At 48.4% G+C, this 15,355-nt stretch overlaps 1 protein-coding gene across 1 annotated transcript in view; it reads left to right on the top strand.

Annotated features, from left to right (window-relative positions):
• The window catches only part of VWA3B (von Willebrand factor A domain containing 3B), a 151,194-nt gene that overhangs the window by 46,072 nt on the left and 89,767 nt on the right, over window positions 1-15,355 (top strand). The window contains 2 exon segments of the mRNA XM_014536417.1: window positions 9,180-9,305; window positions 13,300-13,496. Of these exon segments, the coding sequence (XP_014391903.1) occupies window positions 9,180-9,305; window positions 13,300-13,496 (323 nt within the window).

Raw genomic sequence — 15,355 nt, 5'->3', positions numbered from 1 at the left:
TCTTGGATCTCTAAGGAGGTGCTAATTTAGCCTCTGCCTGAGTCTACCCAGCAGGAGTACAGAGAGATCTGCAGATTCCTCTTCTTTGTTTGGGGTTTTGAGTTGCCCAGATGAGGCCCAGCTGTGAAGCAGTGCAAGCTGCGGTGGGGCCTGGGGCCTTCTTTTGGATGTTCTGGGTCTCTCTGACCCAGCTGCAGTTTGTTAGGTAATTTTAGATTGCAAAGGGCCAGGCCTTTCATATGCAAAAGCCTCTGGGCACAGCTTGGGTGGGGCGGGGTCTCAGGGAATCAACAGGGTGGAGCAAACAGCTATGGCTGCTCCTCAGTCCTGCCCTAAGAGGCCTCGGGTCTCAGTGTCCCGAGGTAATCACTGCAAGCACCTCTGAGAGAAAGCCCCCCTCGAGTTCCGATCGATGCCAGACAGTCCAGTTTTTCCCCGTATGAGTCTGGGTCCCCAGAGACTCGCCCGGAACTGGAGTCCAGAGCCGTCGGGAGTTTGTGTCTCCCTCCCGATTGAAAATGACAACCGCGTCCTCAGTTGCCAGCCCTTTCCCCTTGTGCCTCTGTACCTCTGCACTTTACTTCCGCACCTCCTCTGAGTCTCAGTGTGCTTTTCCCTTTTCTTCTAGTTGTAGAATTCCCACTCAGCCAGCCTTCCTGTGGTTCTGGATGATGTCCATTTTGTCTTTTAGTTGTATTTTTGAAGTGGTTGTGGGAGGCAGCAATTTCAGGTGTTTACCTATGCCGCCATCTTGGTTTTTGTGTTTACATATTTTTCATAAGTACAACCAACAAAACCAGTAGCTCAGAACCCTCTCCTAGTTCCAGGAGACCGGGTCGGACAGCACAGCACTTTCACGTCTAGGCCCACCCCACCCATTCATTCATCACTAATCCATCCATCACCCCCTTCCCACCAAGCCATGCTGGCCTCAGCCCCTCCCAGCACCACATGCTGGCCAGGCCCTGCTAACGGAGCTAAACCGGCAGGTAGGGTTCCGTGTGCTCACGAGAAAGACCTAGCAATGAATAAGTAAAAAGGAGGATCAGGTAATAGGAAAAAGGCAGTTTTTCTGAGAGTATCTTCTGGCAAAACAGTAGCAGAAAAGCTGCCCTTTCCCACTAGTATTAAGTCCAGAAGTGGTGTAGCTGTAAAAATGTGGTTAATTCTGTCTTTGAAAGCTGCACTTCTTTTGTGTTGGTGGAGAAAAATGCATGGACTAAATCTGAATATTGTGAAGCCAGATTTTATTCTCTGTGACATATGCTCAGGCTGTTACGCCTAAGGAGGAAAAGTGACCAGGTTGTGTTCCTGGTAGACGCTGGCGACCTTTAGTTAGCTACAGTTTCCTGGCTCATCGCTGGCCATGGCGTTGCTGCCTCGTTCCTTGTCTCTAATTTAATTTAGAAGCGCCGATGGGTGCCTGCTTACAGCTTTCTGACGCAGGAGGCTCTCTCGGAGGGCGGACGCCTCCTTCTCCCAGGACTCAGTTTAACTCAGTGGGTGGAGCTGGAGCAGCTGCACTTCCCAAGCTGTTGCCACATCACAGTCGACATGGCCCAGGACGTTACTGCCCTCCAGGTCCTGCTCCTTCTGACCGTGGGTGCTCTGAATTTTTTTATTTTTTATTTTTTTCTGCTATGAGACATTCATCTGGTTGGTTAACAAGCATTTATTAAACTCCATTTGTGTGTTTACAGTCTCACTCAGGTTGAGGAGATGCAAAAGGAATAAAAGACATGGTTCCTGTGGAGGGAACCCACACTTCTGGAATGCCCATTATGCTGCTTCTTGCTGATTGAAAAGTGGCTCCTTGTCTCCGTAGCTCCGGAACCCCAGTTTAGAACTTAAGAACTGTTCCCCTGCACCCCTTCTCCCCTCAGCGCTCACCTTCACCGGATGCATATGCAGGTCTAGTTTTCCCAACAGGAGAGTGAGCCCCAATGAGGGCAGGGAACCTTATATTCCTCCTCCAACAGTGGGTGTGCAACCTGGGCTCCTGGTTTTATTCTCAGCTCCTGGCTGCAGGCCAGCCTGCCCCCAGGACGCCCACCGCTCACTGTACCTCTCCTGGCCTGGGCAGTGGTGGGCAGGCTCAGCCCAGTTCTTCCATCACCAGTATAATCTCCTGGGCCCTCGCTGGTTAGGCTCAGTGGATAGAGCATCTGCCTGCGGAATGAAAAGCCCCAGGTTCAATTCTGGTCAAGGACACATGCCCAGTTGCAGGCTCAATCCCCAGTGGGGGGTGTGCAGGAGGCAGCCAATCAATGACTCTCATCATTGATGTTTCTATCTCTTTCTCCCTCTCCCCTTCCTCTCTGATTAAAAAATAATAATAAAAAACATTTTAGAAAAAGTCTCCTGGAATCATGCTGAAGTGACCGAGTGATGCAGCCTGCATCACCTAACAAGACATGAGCATAGAGAAATCCCTCCAAAATCTTTTAACAGTTAAATGGAGCTACTAGGAAAAAGCAATAGTGAGGCTTTCTGGTAACATATGAAAAACTTGCTCTGATTTCAGAGTGAGAGATCCACTCGCGTTTGTTATCTGAGAGCCGCGCAGTGTGCTGAGCTCTGGGGAGCGGTGACGAAAGGAGGCGGTGGTTGGCGACCGCTGTTCTGTTTGGAAGGAGCTGCCAGGAGCCGGGGCGTGCCAGGGAGAGTGGTCACCAAAACCGATAGACACAGTTCCGGGTCCAAGGAAGTCACAGCTCGACAAGGGGGAGAAGCTGCAGGTGGCAGGAGCCCGACCCTTGCGAGCTCTCTGAGTTGCTCACCAGCAGGCCTGGCTGTGGAGGCTGCGTCCCAGGGCAGGCCGAGTCCAGCCACACGGCAGGTGTGTGTTGTGACTCACCAGAACATCACATCAGACCCTGCCTTGGGGGCAACCACCGTGGTCCCCTGTGTCACAGAATTGGCCTGGGTGGTTTCCATCCCGGGAGATGATGGGTCTATAAGCCCCTCGAAGGAAACTAAAAGCAGCCATAGCGTGGGAGGCTGCTGGAGCACGGTGTCCCGGGGTGGGGAGTGTATCTCGGCTTTGGGCACACAGACCCGAGCTGAGTCCTGACTTTACCACTTAGCAATTGTGTGGCCTTGGGCGAGTTCCTAATTTCCCTGAACCACAGTCTGCTTATCTGTAAATGGGTGGTAATCCCTACTTGTATGATTGTTGTGAGAGTGAATGAGTTAATATATTTCAGGGCCCAACATGTTGGCTGGTACGGGGTAAATTTTGGTTTCCCCCTCTTTCTCCTTTATGTATCAGCAGGAAGCAGCCATTATAGAATGCATCTAAGGTAAACAGTGCTCTACGTGTAGGATGCTGTGAACCAGACCAGCCACACGGCAGGTGTGTGTTGTGACTCACCAGAACGTCACATCAGGCCCTGCCTTGGGGGCAACCACCGTGGTCCCCTGTGTCTCAGAATTGGCCTGGGTGGTTTCCATCCCGGGAGATGATGGGTCTATAAGCCCCTCGAAGGAAACTAAAAGCAGCCATAGCGTGGGAGGCTGCTGGAGCACGGTGTCCCGGGGTGGGGAGTGTATCTCGGCTTTGGGCACACAGACCCGAGCTGAGTCCTGACTTTACCACTTAGCAATTGTGTGGCCTTGGGCGAGTTCCTAATTTCCCTGAATCACAGTCTGCTTATCTGTAAATGGGTGGTAATCCCTACTTGTATGATTGTTGTGAGAGTGAATGAGTTAATATATTTCAGGGCCCAACGTGTTGGCTGGTACGGGGTAAATTTTGGTTTCCCCCTCTTTCTCCTTCATGTATCAGCAGGAAGCAGCCATTATAAAATGCATCTAAGGTAAACAGTGCTCTAAATAGTAGTGAACCAGATCAATGAGGGCGGCTGGGCATGGTATCCAGAAGGTTGGACGTCAGGGCAGAAACAGGGACATCAGGATATTGGGATATTGTTTCTGGAAATCATCGAACTTTATTTTCCCCCTAAGAATGTTTTTATGGGAATAACTTGTTTACATGCCCTTCTCACCTATTAGACTAAAATGCCCCAAACCTTTGTTGCAAAAGAATCACTGGGATGCCTTTAATTTCCTGGTGCCCCACCCGCAGAGTGCACCTGGGCGGGGTTTAGGAGTCTGGAATTCTGGGCTGTTAGATGGCACTACATCTGCACATCACGGTGCTCTAGTACGGGGTAAATTTTGGTTTCCCCCTCTTTCTCCTTCATGTATCAGCAGGAAGCAGCCATTATAAAATGCATCTAAGGTAAACAGTGCTCTAAATAGTAGTGAACCAGATCAATGAGGGCGGCTGGGCATGGTATCCAGAAGGTTGGACGTCAGGGCAGAAACAGGGACATCAGGATATTGGGATATTGTTTCTGGAAATCATCGAACTTTATTTTCCCCCTAAGAATGTTTTTATAGGAATAACTTGTTTACATGCCCTTCTCATCTATTAGACTAAAATGCCCCAAACCTTCGTTGCAAAAGAACCACTGGGATGCTTTTAATTTCCTGGTGCCCCACCCGCAGAATGCACCTGGGTGGGGTTTAGGAGTCTGTGGAATTCTGGGCTGTTATATGGCATTACATCTGCACATCACAGTGCTCTACTCAGAAGAGAGGCCCCGGGAGCCAGTGGCATACCCCCTACTAAGAGCTGCCCACATGTGGTATTTGAAATTGCTTTTAAAGGCATCATGGCCCTTGTGAAACATATACATTCATGTCCCCAAGAAGAGGTCAGACGTTTATCCAGATGGCGAAGTGACTCGACTTGCTTCACTGGTGGTTGATTCCATCGGGCGAGACTGCGGCAGCTGCACACTGGCCTCCAAGGGGGTGGTCATCAGATCAGTGACCTCTTGACATCAAAACCCCTTAATATATACATTGTTTCGTTACTCCTCACCCGGGGATATTTTTTCAGTTGACTTTTAGAGAAAGTGGAAGGGAAAAAGGTAGGTTGGGGGCGGGGGAGAGAAATATCAATGTGAGAGAGACACATCAATCAGTTGCTTTTCACATGCCCCCCCTCCCAAGGCTGGGGATCAAACATGCACCCCAGGCACGTGCCCTTGGTGGGGAATTGAACCCATGACCCTTTAGTGCACAGGCTGACGATGTAACCACTGGCCAGTACTAAACACCTTAATATATACTTTAACCCGTACCTGGGGATTTTTCCATTACAACAAAAACTGCTGGTTTCACCACTTTCAATCTCTTTGTGGATATAGTACGTCCCCTTTCACCAGACACATCAAAGTATATCTGACCTGGTCTTATTTCATTTAGACCAGCCAGTCTGAGAAATCAGTTCTGGGAGCAAATGAAGAGCAGCAGCTTAATGCGGCATCTCTCCCAGCTGATGTCAGCGTGCGGCGAGCCTTCGGGCATGTGGGGGTGTTGGGGGGTGCAGGAGGGGTCACTGGGTGGGAGGGTCTCTCAGGCCGCCCGATGTCTCTATGAGGAACCGTGTCCTGCCTGTGAGCACTGCAGGCCTGGCTGGCCGACGCCCCGACGGCCAGATCCCGACGGCTTCATTGTTGTTTCGTCCGCTCTCTGTGTGAGCCTGGAGAACTTCAAGTTCCCAGAGCTCTCTGACACTGAGCTTGCCTGTGCCTGTCCTCCTTCCTCTCTGTTCCCCGTGGGCTGTCTCCCTGGGCTGCAGCTGCCCTGTATCCTACCAAGCCCCGCAGAGGGGCCCCGGGAAAATGCAGCTCGTCCGCACTGCTGCGCAGGGACTGGACGCAGAACCCCTAACACGGAGTCGTGCCTTTTACTGGCCTGTGGCTTTCCTTGTCCACTAGCTGGTTTGGTTTTGTTTTTAAACAAAACTAGTTAAATGGATAGTTTTGAGTTGTTCTGTTTCCCGATCCCCAGCGTAAGAACCTGTAGCTGCCTAATTGCATGGCTACCCCAGTGTGGTGATAATGCCAACCACGGCTCCCGCAGGGCACGCGTCCAGGTCACCGCTGCCCCGGAGGCACACTCTCCTGTCCCTGCATCAGGAGCCGGTGGGATTTCCTCAGATGCTGACCTGTGGTCACTCCCTTTTAGGATACCAATGGGAAGCCTTGACTCGTTTGAAACATTTTAAGAGAGAACCCTGCTACTTAACACGCCGCTGCTGGCTCTCCCAGCATCGGAAAGGCCTGTGGCGCCGGGTTTGCATTGGCCACAGCCGGTGGGGATATGTTTGGAGTTGCTGCATGGAGCTGAGTGCACATCACCTTTCACTCCTTGGACTGTTGATGGTGGCAAAGCCATGGTGGCCTCATCTCTGCTAGGGCTTGTCACCCACTTCTTTACAGGCAGTCACGAATGCTCCCTCAGGCGATCTTGGCCAACGTTGGGAGGGCAGAGCTCCGGCGTCCCTTTCCTTCCACCCTGCCCTTCCTGACTACTTTTCACCTCAGAAACATCGACTCTGGTCTGCCCCATCTGTCTCGGCGGCTTTCAATCTCACTGTATGTGCGTGCCCGCACGTGGTATTTTGTGGAAGAGCCACACTGAAGGGGCCAAAGAACCACATGTGGCTCGCGAGCCGCGGTTTGCCGAGCCGCAGTTTGCTGACCACTGCTTAGGCGATCTTGGCCAACGTCGGGAGGGCAGAGCTCCAGCGTCCCTTTCCTTCCACCCTGCCCTTCCTGACTACTTTTCACCTCAGAGACATCGACTCTGGTCTGCCCCATCTGTCTCGGCGGCTCAAGGTCAGCCCTGTGGCCTGGTGGGTGAGTCTCCTGGGGTGGCCTGTTGACCTGTGGTCTCCTCTTCTGTGGCTGTGGCTCTCAGTGTCCCGGGACAGCTAGTGGACAGGCTTGGTAAGGGGGTCCCTCAATCTCTGTGGCTGGAGACTTAGTAGAAAGGTTTGGTAAGTGGGGTCTCATCGCAGCTGGAGTAGGGGCTGCAGGGCCCCTTGGTAACCACTCGCCACTCTATCAGGGCAACTAGGCTGAGCTGGTGTAGTCACACCAACCTGGATTTGACTCTGCTCTGCCACTCATTGACAGTGTGACCTTGGACAGCTCACTCTGCCTCAGTTTACACAGCTGTAAATGGGAACAAGAATAGAATTTTCTCGCAGAGTTGTGGTGAAAAGAAACAAGAAAATGTCTAGGAAGGCCCAAGCATAACGTCAGGCACATAGCAAGCACCCCCCAAAAGTACTTATCATTACGGAATTTGGACCCAGCTTGCTTCCATGATAACATCATCAGTGTTCTCTGAGCCAACTGTATACAGTCTGTGAAGTAGAGTTGTTGTGTGTTTGTTTGTTTTAAATAACATTTTCAGCCCTGGCCGGGTGGGGTTTGTTTGTTTTAAATAACATTTTCAGCCCTGGCCGGTGTGTCAATTGGTTGGAGTATCGTCCCATACACCAAAAGGTTGTGGGTTCAACTCCTGGTCAGGGCACATACCTAATTTTAGGTTCTGTCCCCAGTTGGGGCACATACAGGAAGCAATCAATCAATGTTTCTCTCTTTCCTTTCCTCTTTCTAAAAATCAATAAAAAACATATCCCTGAGTGAGGATTAAACAGACCCACACAACTTTTTTATTGGAATGGAATTTTAAAATGAGCAATACAACTGCTAAATTCTTGTCTATACAACTGTTTAAAGCAGCACAGGGCCAGGGACTCCCCTGTAGCCCAGGTGCCTTGAGGAGTGCCAGGCTGGTGGTTGGGCCACAGATACCACTGAAAGTGGGTGGGTGGCATCTTCCACTCATGGTAGCCTTTTGCCGTCACCACTGGCCATGTGCACACAGCGCAGAGGGGTGGTGATCATTGTAGGTGCATGTACAGTTGTAGGAAGTAATACAGAGATCCATGTGCCCTTTACCCAGATCCCCTTTGTAAAACTATAGGACAATATCACAGCTGGGACACTGACATTGGTACAGTCAGGGTACCCCATAGGATCCCTCCTGTTGTACTTCAGTCACACCTATATCCTTCCTGCTCTTACACCTCCTTAACCTCCAGAAACTGCTGATGTGTTAGAGCAGAACCTACGTGAGGGCAGAGCCTCTGTCCCAGCCTTGGACGTCTTACCATAGACCCACTGTGATTGATTATTGTGAGAGTGACGTAAATGAGCCATGCCATGAAAAACAAAGTCATACAGTCTAACCTAGCCCTAAACTGAGACAGCAGAGGTCCAGAAAAGGAGGCCAAAGACTCATAGTAACTTCAGGGGAAAAGAAAGACTTGGGAAGGTGCTTTCAAAGAAGGCAGGCTCAGCTAAGTCAAGAAAGGATAAGGGTCGTCACTTTCCTAAACCATTACCTTTCCCTTCCTCGCCACATTCACCTGGCATTTATTAGGTGCCTTTGAATATTTTTATTCTTCATCATATTTGAGTATTATCAGTAATTCACCTTAAAATATCTGGGCTGCTACAAATACTTACTTTACAAAGATTTATTACAGCCCAGATGTGCAGTTATAGTTTCTGGAGATGACAGCTCTTCCGTAGGGATTTCAGTTCTGCTTCCCAGAGGTTATTGAGGAACATGGAAATTAAAAAAAAATAACTTTAACTTTTCAATTACATTTCATGTACAATATTATTTTAGTTTCAGATGTACAGCGCAATGATTTGACATTTATATAACTTATGTAGTGATCACGCTGATAAATCTAGTACCCATCTGATACCTACATAGTTATTACAATATTATTGACTATATTTCCTATGCTTACTTTATATACCCGTGACTATCCTATAACTGTCAGTTAGTACTTCTTTTCTAAAAATTTTATTTGTATTTTTTTCAATTACAGTTTATATTCAGTATTACTCTGTATTAGTTTCAAATGTATGGCATATTGGTTAGACAGTCATATACTTTGTAAAGTGTTTCCTCTGAGACTTCCAGTACCCACATGCCACCCGACATAATTATTACAATATTATTGACTATATTCTCTATGCTGTACTTTATATCCCCATGGCTGTTTTGTAACTACCAACCTGTACTTCTCAATCCCGTCACCTTTTTCAGCCAGCCCCCAACCACTCTCCACTCTGACAACCATCAGTCTGTTCTTTGTATCTATGAGTCTGTTTATGTTCCGCTTGGCACATGGAATTTGATGTTCAAAATGTTCTAGAAAACTGGCCGGGGAGTGCCAGGCCTGCTTGGACTGCCAGCCATGGCCAGCCACTCACTCTGTGTTTCCCTCCCAGGAGCCGGGGTCCGAGAGGATGTGTTTCTCATTTGGAGGGAGCTGGAGGAAGCCTACAGTACGCTGGCCCAGATCCAGAGGCTGGTGGCCGAGCCCTCCAAGTCTTACATGGCCTCAACGGAGAGCGGTGGGTACTGCTCATGTCCCTCCTGTGCAAGAGTCAGAGCTGCTGCTGCTTGGGGTGGGGCTGCTTCCAAGTTCTTTCCCAAGGAGTGCTCCTGAGCCCAACCTGCGGGGAGCATCTGGAGCTGTGGGGCATGTGTACATGTGCATGTGTACATGTGTGTGCATAAATGTTTGTGTGTGATTGTGCATGTGTGTGTGTGTGTTTTGTGTTTATGAAAATTATTAAATTAAAACTAGAGCCAGATAGTAGTTAAAGCAATAAAAACAGATTCTATCAGGAACTATTGCAATAGGGAAAGAGGTGATACAAACTAGGCTCAGTTATGAACACAACATGGAAAAGTCGAGATTTATAGCCATGGAGCAGTGTCAGGGTGGGTCAGTAGACAGAAAACTACTGAGAGGAAAGATCAGGAATCGGGGGGTGCGGGGGGGTCGGGGGGTGATTTCTGGCTAAACGGACCTGCTAGGGTTCCTGCTGTGGGCAGGCCACACTGATCAGGGGTCACCTGGGGCATTGAGGGGATTCTGGCTAAACTGACTTAGCAGGATTTTTGCTGAAACGGGGCAATGCACAGACAAGCAGGAAGTCCCAAGACCACAGTCTAGTTGAGAAGAGGATTCAGAGGGGCCTGAGTTTTGGAGTAAGAAAAACGCCCTTTGTACCAAGGAGCAGAGATAAGCGTGACAGCAGATTTCTTGCTGGGAGTGAAAGGACAGTGGGGCCCATCTTTCATTCAGTCCTCTAAATTTTCAATCTCGAATTCTATGTCCCGTGAAAATGTACTTCAAAAACAAAGACAAAAATAAAGACTTTTTAAGACATACAAAAGCTGAAGGACTTTATTATCCGCACATCTGCACTGCAGGAATGTTGGCGGCAATCTCAGGCAGGAGGAGAGAAAAATAAATGGAAATATGGAGCTATGCAAAGTAATAAACACCAGAAAGAGCTACGCAGATAAATATGTGATATTTTTCTAATTACTTATCTTTAAGACAATTAACCATAGGAACAAAAATAGTGTGTCTGTAACAGATGTGTAAGTAAGATGTATGACAATAATAGCATAAAAGCTAGGAGAAGAATAGCAGCATGATCCATAAGTTCCAAAGATAAACAACCCATATGTCCACTGACAGACAAGTGGATAAACAAGATGTGTACTAGTATATACTAGTACACATAACAGAATATTAGTCAGCTTTAAAAAGAAAGGAAATTCTGACACATACTACAACATGGATGAACCTTGAAGATGTTATGCTAAGTGAAATAAGCCAGACGCAAAAATGACAAATATTATATGACTAGAGGCCCGGTGCATGAAATTTATGCGTGGGGGGGGGTGCTATTCCTCAGCCCGACCTGCACCCCCTCCAATCTGTGATCCCTCTCACAATCTGGGACCACTGGCTCCTAACCGCTTGCCTGCCTGCCTGCCTGCCTGATCACCCCTAACCGCCTCTGCCTGCCTGCCTGATTGCCCCCTAACTGCTTGTTTCTCATTTGGAGGGAGCTGGAGGAAGCCTACAGTACGCTGGCCCAGATCCAGAGGCTGGTGGCCGAGCCCTCCAAGTCTGACATGGCCTCAACGGAGAGCGGTAGGTACTGCTCATGTCCCTCCTGTGCAAGAGTCAGAGCTGCTGCTGCTTGGGGTGGGGCTGCTTCCAAGTTCTTTCCCAAGGAGCGCTCCTGAGCCCAACCTGCGGGGAGCAGCTGGAGCTGTGGGGCGTGTGTTCATGTGCATGTGTACATGTGTGTGCATACATGTTTGTGTGTGGTTGTGCATGTGTGTGTGTTTTGTGTTTATGAAAATTATTAAATTAAAACTAGAGCCAGATAGTAGTTAAAGCAATAAAAACAGATTCTATCAGGAACTATTGCAATAGGGAAAGAGGTGATACAAACTAGGCTCAGTTATGAACACAACATGGAAAAGTCGAGATTTATAGCCATGGAGCAGTGTCAGGGTGGGTCAGTAGACAGAAAACTACTGAGAGGAAAGATCAGGAATCGGGGGGTGCGGGGGGGTCGGGGGGTGATTTCTGGCTAAACGGACCTGCTAGGGTTCCTGCTGTGGGCAGGCCTCAGTGATCAGAGGTCACCTGGGGCATTGAGGGGATTCTGGCTAAACTGACTTAGCAGGATTTTTGCTGAAACGGGGCAATGCACAGACAAGCAGGAAGTCCCAAGACCACAGTCTAGTTGAGAAGAGGATTCAGAGGGGCCTGAGTTTTGGAGTAAGAAAAACGCCCTTTGTACCAAGGAGCAGAGATAAGCGTGACAGCAGATTTCTTGCTGGGAGTGAAAGGACAGTGGGGCCCATCTTTCATTCAGTCCTCTAAATTTTCAATCTTGAATTCTATGTCTCATGAAAATGTACTTCAAAAACAAAGACAAAAATAAAGACTTTTTAAGACATACAAAAGCTGAAGGACTTTATTATCCGCACATCTGCACTGCAGGAATGTTGGCGGCAATCTCAGGCAGGAGGAGAGAAAAATAAATGGAAATATGGAGCTATGCAAAGTAATAAACACCAGAAAGAGCTACGCAGATAAATATGTGATATTTTTCTAATTACTTATCTTTAAGACAATTAACCATAGGAACAAAAATAGTGTGTCTGTAACAGATGTGTAAGTAAGATGTATGACAATAATAGCATAAAAGCTAGGAGAAGAATAGCAGCATGATCCATAAGTTCCAAAGATAAACAACCCATATGTCCACTGACAGACAAGTGGATAAACAAGATGTGTACTAGTATATACTAGTACACATAACAGAATATTAGTCAGCTTTAAAAAGAAAGGAAATTCTGACACATACTACAACATGGATGAACCTTGAAGATGTTATGCTAAGTGAAATAAGCCAGACGCAAAAATGACAAATATTATATGACTAGAGGCCCGGTGCATGAAATTTATGCATGGGGCGGGGGTGCTATTCCTCAGCCCGACCTGCACCCCCTCCAATCTGTGATCCCTCTCACAATCTGGGACCACTGGCTCCTAACCGCTTGCCTGCCTGCCTGCCTGCCTGATCACCCCTAACCGCCTCTGCCTGCCTGCCTGATTGCCCCCTAACTGCTCCCCTGCCGGCCTGATTGCTCCCAACTGCCCTCCCTACTGGCCTCATCGCCCCCTAACTGCTTGCTCCCCTGCGCCGGCCTGATCTCACCCCTAACTGCTTGCTCTCCCTCACTGGTCTAATCGCCCCTAACTGCTTGCTCCCCTGCTGGCCTAATCGCCCATAACCACCTCTGCCTCAGAACCTGCCACCATGGCTTTGTCCAGAAGGAAGTCGGACGTCTGGAAGATGTCCAGTCGACCAGGGCTAATTAGCATATTGCCCTTTTATTAGTATAGATTCCTCTTATATGAGGTAAATTTATAATCAAATTTGTAGAGACAGAAAGTAGAATAGTGGTTCCCAGGGACCTGGGGCATGTGGAATGAGGAGTTATTATTTAATGGCTGCAGAGTTTCCATTTGGGACACTGGAAGAGTTCTGGAGTTTGATGGTGGTGATAGTTGCACAACAATGTGAATGTAGTTAATGCCACTGAATTGCACACCTAAAAATGGTTAAGTTTAGGTTGTGCATGTTTCACCACAATTAAAAACAACAAACCACTGTGGGAACTTGCCCAAGCTAGAAAGTGATGGAGGCAGGACTTGAACCCAGAGCTTCTGACCCCAAGTTTAATGCTCTCCCAAACACACCGCCTTGGTCTATTGGCCATCTCCACCTATGCATGGGGCCAGTCACCTTAGGTAGAGAAGAAGTAAGATGAAGTGTAGCAGGTTCTGGCCTTTTAGTCTTGTGAACTGATTCTTTTCCATCTCTGCTTTGGAAAGCATGCTTCCTGAAGTGAGTGGGGTCCCCCAAAGAACATGTTTGAGCGTGGTGAATATTAAGGTGGGGGTGCAATATGAATGGCTGTGTAATCTGAATGGCTAATGATCTGTGATTCCAGAAATAGAGTCAGGAACAACCTCTGTTGAAAGTGAACCAAATCCAGAAGACATGTGGGACTCTAAGAAGTGGCTGCAGAAATATGGCTTAAAAGCCCAAAAGCTGTCATTTTATGATGTACTTGCTGACTGTTCCTTCCGCCATGCTGATGGAGTGGTTGATATAAAAGCCAAACCCGAGAACGAGTCCATACAGACCAGCGCGGTAAGTGCGCTCCCGTGGGGCCGTGCCTCTCTTGGTGCCCTGAGTAGGTAGGCGAGGCCTCCCTCAGGCCAGTGCCCAGGGCAGCACCAGGTTAAAGGCGGCGGGGAGCGAAGCTGCCTGGGGTGTCCATGCGGAAGGACCGTACACTGCTTCTCACCGTACACTCCCCTGTGGGGGTGGAGGCCAGCTCTGGGAATGTTTTCTAGAGATAAGTGAACTATACAATAATTATACGTAAGCCAGGAGCTGGGCTTGTAATTCAGGCATTATGCATCTCAGAAATATGCAACGTTATTTCTAAGGAGACGCCCGGTGCTCCTCCATATTGAATGGAAGAAGGAAACTACTTGTGAAGATGCCCACAGCAGGCGTCCCTAGGTCCATCCCAAAGATGCACCAATCCTAGTGCCTGTCCGCCAGCACTGAGTGCACCCCCATGAGCACGGAATCGGTTCTGTGGGGGGCCATCCACTGGGAGGGGGTGTGCATGTTGAGACCCTTTGACAGCTGTAGTTCCATTGTGCCAATGGGTCGGGAAGGAGCGCAGCTTCTCTAAGTGCCCGACTCTGGCTCCCAGGGAAGGATAAGGATCTATAGCAGCGGTTCTCAACCTGTGGGTCGCGACCCCTTTGGGGGTCGAACGACACTTTCACAGGGGTCGCCTAAGACCATCGGAAAACACATATATAATTACATATTGTTTTTGTGATTAATCACTATGCTTTAATTATGTTCAATTTGTAACAATGAAATTGGGGGTCACCACAACATGAGGAATTGTATTATAGGGTCGTGGCATTAGGAAGGTTGAGAACCACAGATCTATAGTAACAGCTCCTAAACACTAACACGTGTGAGTCAGTGGGTCTGGGGTGGGAGCCAAGAATGTGCATTTAGACCAAAGCCTCAGATGACGCGGAGGCTTCTGGTCCAGGGGCCACACGCTGAGAAATGCTAGATGTAAATAGAACCAAAACTGTCAAAAGTTCAGAATTATGGAGACTAAAAAGTATCACAATATGAAACAGGACATCGGGATAAAATGAATATTCTAAATGTATCTAAACTGAAGAAAAGCTCGTTGAGAAGGTAGTAAAGGCCCAGGTACCCACTGCAAAGTGAAAGCCGAAATGCCAGCAACAGAGCAGACACGACTGGGAGAGGAAGTCGGGGTCCTTCTCAAAGGCAGGCCACTCTATGTATCTCTAATCTCCGGTTCAAGGTCAAGATCGTCACTGAGATGTCTGTCAAGTTGGAGGTGAAACCCCAGGCTCTCCACCACTCAGGCGGGCTGGCCACGGCTCCTCGGGGAAGGGCCTTTCTCTCAGGCCTGCAGACACTCGATGTTGTATGTTTGCCCTTTCACTGCTGTGTGCTGACAATGAGCTGCAAGGAGGAAAATATAAAAACGGAATTAGAAGGAAAATGCAGAATTGATGCAGACTTGTCTCCTGGCATATATGCTGGCTGCAGAGTAATTGCTGGGTTGTGGGGACATCTCGTTGGTTTCCTGATTTTGTAGACATCATTCAGTAATGTCATTAGTTCAGGAAATAAGCATAACTAAATTTTCATTTTAAAAGGTACATTAGGCCCTGGCTATTTAAGAATATGAATCCTCAGAGAGAAGGTGGGGAGGGAGGGGGGTAGAGATCAACCAAAGGACTTGTATGCATGCATATTAGCATAACCCATGGACACGGACACTGGGGCAGTGGGGGCTTGTCCTGGGGATGGGAGTGGACCGGGGAGGGGGGGTTGTCAAACAGGGAAAAAGGAGACATATTTAATACTTTAAACAATAAAATAAGAAAAAAGCAACCATTCTTTTTTTTTTTTTTTTGGGGGGGGGGTGTTCA

This window comes from Myotis brandtii, unplaced genomic scaffold, assembly GCF_000412655.1.
Source record: "Myotis brandtii unplaced genomic scaffold, ASM41265v1 scaffold1612, whole genome shotgun sequence".
Taxonomy (NCBI): domain Eukaryota; kingdom Metazoa; phylum Chordata; class Mammalia; order Chiroptera; family Vespertilionidae; genus Myotis; species Myotis brandtii.
This window is presented reverse-complemented; position numbering and strand designations above follow the sequence as displayed.